Source organism: Haplochromis burtoni, unplaced genomic scaffold (genome assembly GCF_018398535.1).
Source record: "Haplochromis burtoni strain Fernald_Lab_line unplaced genomic scaffold, NCSU_Asbu1 Contig_191, whole genome shotgun sequence".
Lineage (NCBI taxonomy): Eukaryota > Metazoa > Chordata > Actinopteri > Cichliformes > Cichlidae > Haplochromis > Haplochromis burtoni.
In genome coordinates this window covers 984194-992658 of record NW_024582552.1, presented here as the reverse complement: position 1 = coordinate 992658, position 8465 = coordinate 984194, and the positions used below count along the sequence as shown (strand labels likewise).

General features: G+C 41.1%; 1 protein-coding gene across 1 annotated transcript; it reads right to left on the bottom strand.

Annotated features, from left to right (window-relative positions):
• Positions 1-5210: 5210 nt before the first annotated feature.
• Positions 5211-8416, bottom strand: dctpp1 (dCTP pyrophosphatase 1). The gene has a single exon (XM_005935042.2). The coding sequence runs from the start codon at positions 8303-8305 to the stop codon at positions 7820-7822; it is 486 nt and encodes a 161-aa protein (XP_005935104.1). The 5' UTR covers positions 8306-8416; the 3' UTR covers positions 5211-7819.
• Positions 8417-8465: the final 49 nt, after the last annotated feature.

The window sequence follows — 8465 nt, the reverse complement described above, 5'->3', positions numbered from 1 at the left end:
GGCCGGAGTGTTTTTTAAGGCCGCACGGCTCAATCAAAAGACAATCTTCCTGCCTCTCACTGTCAGTCACACATTAGCCTTGTTGCACTTGGCTCCCCGTGGCCATTATGTGAATGGAGTCTGTGCCTGTTCTGTCGCTCTTTGATCATTCCTGTTATTAACCACTCACCAGATACATCTGTCAGATGTTTTACAGTTATGGTTTCATACCATTAGGCACCTGCTGCAAATCACAATGTCAACTATCTACAGGGGTTTGCCATAATACCAGCAATACCTGCGCAACCTAATGCAATCCGGTGCTGTAGCTCTGCAACAAAACCTTTAAATCTTTGTGAGGATAACGCTTCACTTTTATTCGCTGTTTAAGTTTCAGCTGTGTTAAATTCTTAGGCCTTAGTTTCACGAAACCCTGTACTTAGTCAGCCTGTTTTATTTGTACTACATACAGATAAAGTGATGCATTGATCCTCTTTTTTCTTTTTCTTTTTTGGATCCATGTCTACCTGACACAGCCAAAGATGAGAAGATGACAAAAGGAGCAGAGATCCCAATGTTTCTGTCAGTAGAAATGCAGCTTCACCACCTTGGTGAGCTCTCTGGGATTTCATGACCCAGCTGTAGACAAAAATAGACGTTTTCATAGAACCACAGACCATCTGGTTGCTTCATCCATTCTCTCTCTCTCTCTTTTTCATTTTTGAAAGATGAATGTAAATCCAAGAAGGGTCTCTCTGGTGTACTCGGCATAAATTCTGCAATAATATTAGCATAACAGATTAACCATTACCTACTGTGAGCACCAGATACAACCACAATTGGTCTTCAGGCTTGAGCCTCATGCAGAGAGCCGAGGTATGTAGTTAATCATTAAAGCATTTTTTTAATCAATTCAGATGGAAAAGAGCTGTGAGGATGGAGAACTGTCAAGCAGAGAAACTGCTTTATTTTGTGGCGGTAGCTCATCACCACACTGTCGAGGAACGCTGAACAGCTTGTCGGGCTGCACTTGTCTGGGTTGATAGTGGCAATCAAGTCTGTTAAAACCTGCGTGCTGGCAGCAGCACTTCTCACAACGAGTTTGCACAATCGCACATTAAAATCAACAGCATTAGCTCATCAGTTTCACACTTCGCTAGTCGTCCCATTTTCCGAGCTTTGGAGAACTTGATTTAAATAAACAGGAGGTTTTACCAAAACCTGCCACAAAACTGTCTCCCACCGTCACCATCATTTCAGTTACCACTCACTGCTAGACAGGACAGTTTCCTCACTTTACACTGAGACTCATTACCAAAGGAAAAAGCAGGCATCATCTGCATCACATCTCTAAATGGCATAGTCAGAAACTGCCCTGTAAATAAAGTTCATTCATTTGTTTATTAGTTCTAGTTGAGCTCAGTGCAGCCCATTTTGCATTATATTTTGCCTCAAGAAGGCAATTTGTTTATGCATATGAACTACATTGAACCATACAACACAACAGACCATAGAAATGAGCCAGAGTGTCTACTGCGAAACAATAAAGCAGATCACCACGGGTCATGGGAGGCCTGGAGTGGAGTCAGTGTTTCGACTGAACAACTGAATGCAGTTAAATACACAAGTATGATACAGTAGTGCGCAGCAAATAAGCAAAGGGAATTCAGTCAGCCACCTGCATCTGGAATTGATGTGTTGTTAAATGGATGCGGAGTAGTAATGAGTTTATTTGGTGTCTGAGACAGACACTCCCTGCAAGCAAACGCCGAGCTCAGCACAGAGGAGACTGGCGAGTGACAGTGATAAACTCCACCACAGGAGAATCAGAGCCTACAGGTGGAGGCCGGGCTTATGAAATACTGAAAGAGCAGAGGGAGGGTAGAAGTGGTGTCTGCATTTCAGGCTGAGCGCTAGCCGGCCCATGCATCTTTATTTGCCTTATGATCCGTATATTTTAAAAAATAATGTTTATATCAGCAAATACAGGACACCATATACAAAGACTGGCCAACCAGAATGGGCTCTAGTATAAACTCTGAAACTGGAACTGTGCTGTTTCTCCAAATGTAATATGAAAAACTGTCAATTTAATGTACTTGCATGTATATGGGGCTTTTCTAGTCATACTAACCCCTCAAGTCACATTTTAGCGAGTCACATTCAGATTGCACTGAATCCATTAGTTAAACTAATGTGCATGTCTTTGGACTGTGGGAGGGAGCCAGACTAACCAGACGGAGCCCACACAGTCTGAAGGAGAACATGCAAACCACTCCACCCTCATGCCATGCAAGCACACAGACCTGCCATGTTTACCTGCTGGATTTGGTTAAATGTGTGGAATGTGGAGAGAAAAATCATCACCTCTCTTTGTCAAAAGTCAAGGTAAGTGTCCATTCAGGCCTATGTTGCAGGGGAAAAAATGTGAATTACTCCCTTTTAACACGTATCTCCATACACTGTGATCTTTCTTCCCCATTTCAGTGCTCTTTTCCTTTAGATTTAAAAACTGATGAATATACACAAATGATGTATTTTATATGTGTCCAGAGAACTTTGATCTTCAGTCGCAGTTTTACTCAGACTTGGTGGCTGCACCTGACTGCTTTGGCTTACTTTCAAAGAAACTTTATCATAAGGTAAAGTAAGATATTTGGACTAGTCATATGAGCAAAAGCACAAATGTTACTAATAACAATAAAGACTGCTCTGTTCCCGAAGTGTCTAAGTAAGCCAAGGCTGTAATAATATAACAAAGTTAATTAATAATAAAGTAATCGTCAACCACTAAAAGGAGGCATATTTGAAAAGGCTGCCTAAAGGGTTTTCTCTTCTCTTGGTCTCAAAGCTGGTCTGAAATGACAGGTATTAAGGTAGGTAAATTGTGCAGCATATATGCATGTGTGTATATAATTTATACAATGTATAAATTAGAAAGAGGTAGTGCAATATTTTAGCAGTCTACAATGAGCGACAGCCTGGAACCAAATGCCCCCATGCAGACAATAAAGATAGATTTGACCGTAAAACCACCGAGGCACTCATATAAATGTTTAATTGTTGGCAGGAAATTTGACTTGTTCCATTGCTGCATTGGCTCAGCTGCTTGGTCTGGATGAAAAGGAAGGAAAGTGCCAAGGAGTCAATGCTCAGAATGGATCCGTTTGGGGTATTCAGGACATGATTGTCTGTGGCTAAAGCACACAAAAAGGAAGAAATCGTGGCTATCCATTAGCGATGGTTACAGAAAGAGTCTCTGTGTGCTTCTGTACGTGTGCATCTGCGTGTACATGTGTATGGGATGTGATGTGAACCCCTGCTGCTGGATAACCTCACTGTGTGAGATCTGACAGCTCCCACTGCTGTCTCTATGACAGGATAAAAGAGCGCCTGTGTGTGTGAGAGACTCAGATAGTGAAAAGGAGGAGGAAGTGGCCACAAAGAAAGCGAGAAACCAAAGCCTTTTCACACAAAAAAATAAATATGTTCACTCAAGTAAATGTCTCTTTGAAAGCTTATCTGTTTGAGCATGAACAACTAGATGTCCCACACTTCTTTGAAACTCACAACAAGCGACTGCAGGCGCGATGGTATCTGCTGAGCTGTTAACAAGACAAAGAAAATCTAAGATTTAAGTCATCAAAAGTCTTAAATGTAATTATGCCCCCAGTGCTGTCTTCAAACAAGGCACAGCACCATAGGAACCATCTGATTTCTTTCTAAAAAATTATGAAGACACAAGGGTACAAAAAGCCTCCCCCCAGCTCGCTTTCAAGCAACAATTATATAGTTTTTAAAGAGTGGCGTATAAGCACACAGAAGGACACGGGTCTGCACCGCAAGATAACAGGTGTACATTCATTTCCCACTTTTAAGTCAAAGAAATACAACATATTGACAAATGCAGCAACAAACAGAGACGTCGATACAGTTTGTCGGCCTGTTATTGTTGTGTGGTTCGGAGCAGTCCAAGCATACAAACCCTGCCTGCAAGCGTGTAATTTGCTGTGACACTTGTGAGATGGTTTGTGCTCCCGGAGAACTTTGATGTATTTGTAGCATTTCCAAGCCATTTGCCCACTTTGGCTTTAAAAATACAGCTTCCATCAAACAGCAGGTAGAGGGTACATGAAGTACGCTTATCAACAGTGAATGGAATCCACCATTACATATTAGTTCTTAAGTGTACTTAAGGTCTTAAGGACTTACAAGGATTTTTGGGATTTCTAGGCTATTCCAATTACTGCAGCCTTTAAAGCATGGATGCTAAAAAAAAAAAAATTATATATGACAACTTATGAAGAAACGTTAGTATTTTAATTTGCTATGGTGCTCATTTGTTTTGGGTTCCAACAAATATTTAACATGCAGAAAGCTCTGGAAGATTACGGTCCATATGCGGCACAGCAGGCTTTCATAAGCGAATTATGTTAAATATTTTACACAGACAGATATTTTTCTCCAAAATTATGAGGTGTGAACTATAACACAGTGCCGACTGGTATTCAGTCAGTGGCTCGGTTCGGCATTCTGCCTGGCAAGTGGATGGACGTTGAAGGAACATGGATGCATCTATGCAGTGTATTCTAGTTGTGCATGTGTTCTTTTCTTCTAAGTGGTTCACACTTATAATCAAGGTACGCAGGAGAACATTACTGAGCATACAATGAATAGGACCCTGAAGCAGATGGGCTATGGCAGCAGAAGATTACACCAGGTGTCACTCCTGTCATCTAAGATCAGGAAACTTACAGTATATAAACAGTATATCTTATACTATAGTATAAGAAATACTGTATAAGTCTCACTAGATATCCTACACAATACATTTAGGCTGTAAACATTTACAATTAGATTTTTTCCTGTTACTTTTCTGTGTGGGTACACGTGGCTCTAAAATAAAAGACCTTCTGCTTCCTGGAAAGTATCAAAAGCCACCACCCAACTGTAAAATCCTAAAGCCAGTGTGTGCATAGTTTTCTGCCAAGCAGTAGGCATTGTGGCTGCAAGTAAATTAACTTAATAATGTCAGTCCATAGAGTTTGCTAATATTGGCCACTACACACTGCAGTGAATACATGCTGGCAGAAGATTAAGTCCTGAGGGGTAGAAACATAAAGACAAGTGTTATACATGCTATTCCTTATATTTTACAGACATTGACTTATTTAAGAGATGTAATTAAAAAGTGTGAGTGATTCCCACAAGATTAGAAAAACAAGTGAATGTTAATTTAAGAATAGCTCTTTAATCAGGATATTCAGAAACAGGCATTTCACATATACCATAATTTGATGGTGAACACTAATGTGGGAAGCCTCACATTCTGTTCCACTCTGTTCACAGCCAACAAGGCTTCTCAAAGTAAAGATTTCTTACTAAATCTGTCCCGAGGTGGTCTCAGAGAAACAGCACACCAGAAGCCTGCAGGTAGAACAGGGGGTAGGCTTAAAATGGCTACATTTAACCCTCCTGAGACAGCTGTAATTGCAGCTTGCTACCTGCCTGGCATTCATCTAGACGGTGAATATTGCGATAGCACCTACAAAGTGTCACGATCATCCATTTAAGAGCAAACTGCTGTTGTGCAATGATGTTCCCTGTGCAGCACATACGTCTGCTGTCTGCTCTGCCTGTTGTTTTGGATGAAACGAAAACGGATTTCACTTTCAGCCGAGGAACAAAACTCGCACTAGTGTGGGAGTTATGGATGATGTACAACAAATTAGGGTAGCTCTGCGCTTCATTTGATTAACGCAGAAACAAACACAACACTTGCTTCTTTTCCTTCTATAATCCTTCACTTCAAATAAAGAAGTTGTATGCGCAAATAACATGAAGAAGAGAGGAGTTTTCATATCAAATGCATACCACCAGATATGGGCAACTGCCTGTTTTTAAAAGTGGAAAGCTATATCATAGACGCTGCAAATAAAGCTGTTTACTTTGAAGTGAGGCTCAGCTCGCATACAGCAGCATCTTATTGATGCATAGCTGTTCTCCTTTGCAGCCTGTGGATGACTCATTCTTCCAGCTGAATGCCAGTATACACAGCTAATGGCAATGTTTGCATCTCGGAGCACATCAAACGAAGAAAGTCAGACGCTTCAGCGTTACGCTAAATGCCTCACTTGAGCATCCAAATGCATTTTACTTTTAAAATCTTTGCATGCAGAAATATAGCAAGAGATTCACTTTTCACCCCGATTCTTGAAAAAATGCTGATTTAAATTAGACAAAACAACTAAACTACCAGCATGGAGAAGCATGAATAGATAAACAAGAGGTAAAACTGTAAATCCATTTAGCCAAATGTACACTAAATAAAAAGCACTCAGTCTCTGCAAACAAAAAGGGAAGTGGTGATTTATTGCTGTTATAATTTTTGCAATTTTTAGTCTTTCATTTGGTTTAGATTTAGTAGGTTTAGCCTTTAACAACATTGTTTACCAAAAAAAGCCATCTATAAAACACAGTTTAGGCTGTCATGGTTTGGGGTTGCAGCCAGTGGTGTAGAGGATGTTGTCAAAATTGATGTAAATATGAGCGCAGAAAAGTATCATAAGATTTTGATTTACTATGTGATACACCTGGAAAGTATCTCATTGGCAACAGCTTCATTTTTTAGCATAAAAATGATCCCAAACACAATGTCAGTGTAGTAAAAGGATACCTGGATAGAAAAACACACATATCGCATGGAAAGGTCTTACCAGAACCCAGACAACATTCAAAGAAGAGCTTTAAATGTCCTTGAAGATACCTGGAGAACTATTTCTGAAGACTACTTAAAGAAATGAAAGGAAGCTGCCTAAATAAGTTTAGACTGTGCTGAAAAATAGACGATCATACCAAATATGGACATTAAGATTGGCAGAATTATACAAACTGCTTTTGTCTTATATGCTGAATTTCCATATACATTTATGTTTTAACAGAATTTTTTTTTTTTTTTTAAATTAAAGGTGGCTCAAGACTTTTGCACAGTGCTATATATACACAATTTCAAATACAGGATCCTTTCATCCTTACTTCACTTAACCTTTCGTTTTCAAGTGAGTGTGGGACACTTGCACGTGATTATAGTGTCTTAGAAAGAACTTGTAAAAGAAAAAAAAAGGATGGGTTGTAACTGCTCTTTATTACAGCCCAAATACAAATGTCCTGATTTATGGACGTAACTTGCCTTTTCATGAATAATAAGACATTATTGAATCAGCAAATAAAGTGGACAGCAAGATGACCTGACATGTGACTGAAATCAAAACATCGATTAAGGTACAAGACTGCTTAATCAACTGCAGGCTGGTTAACAGATTACTAATCCAGTTTCATCCTTTAAAACACAAAATTGCTGAGTGAAAACATGACTCGGACTCAACTTTTACTTATGACAAAATGATAAAAACATCCAAATTTGAAAAATATACTGATACATTTGGATGGAAAAAAGAGACGAGACTGTCAGTTTGGCACTGATCAACACTCCGCTCCGTGCTGACACTGGAGCCAATCTACCGGTAAATAACTTAAAATGTTTAGTGACAAATAAACCCCAAAGGGGATGCGCAACAGTCCCACCTTAAACTAACAGAGGCACAGCTAAGGTCAGACTAAAACTCAGGACTTAAAAGTGAACTTCAGTAAAAGCCAACATATTCCTTGAGTTCGGATAACTACCAGATAACACAACAGTTGAAGGTTTTCGTGGTTTCCTAACATGTAAACCCAGAAAATGTCATTTAAACCGAGCTGTGATTGTGCAGCGTTTGTGGGTCTTTATTAAACAGCAGCAGGTCCAGCAAACACACTCCCCCAGTGCTCTCCCCCTCGTCCATCAGTCTTTATACTCCGTGTACTTCTTGGCTGACCCCTGCACTTTGCTGGCGGGGTATTTCAGACGGTTTAGAGCCATTTTACGGAGCACCGCTTGTGGGAGATCCACGCGACACTTCTCGGCCAGCTCCACGAGGTAGATCAACACGTCGCTGAGCTCGTGCGCCAGCTGCTCCCGCTCGGTCTCGGTCCAGTCCGTCAGGCCCTCGGCTACCTCTCCCTTCCACTGGAAGAGCTCTGCCACCTCGCCCACCTCCCCGACCATGGCCAGCAGAAGGTTGCGGGGCTGGTGAAACTGGTTCCAGTCTCGCTCGTCCGTAAAATCGGCCTGCATGCGCCTAATATCCTCGATGGAGGGCTCGGAGCTGAAGGTGAACCTCTGCGGCCGCTTCGACTGCGGCGACGCCTCTGCACAATCTCCGTTTACCGCAGCTGTGTGCGCCTCTTCATTGACCCCACACGCGTCTTTTCCGTTTGTTGCCATCATTTTCTGTGTGTTTAAACAAACTCCGAGGCTTGTAAACAACCTGCCGCTCTCCTATCCAGTGAAGAAGTCCCGCCAGTTCTCAAACCGGAAATGATGCCTCTTTACTCGGAAGCTGGAAAATACACAATGCTGGGGTTTGTAGTTTTAAACCTCAGCTAGC

Bases quoted from the DNA above. Each gene is read 5' to 3' on its own strand.
- dctpp1 (XM_005935042.2), bottom strand. From the start codon at position 8,305: ATGATGGCAACAAACGGAAAAGACGCGTGTGGGGTCAATGAAGAGGCG.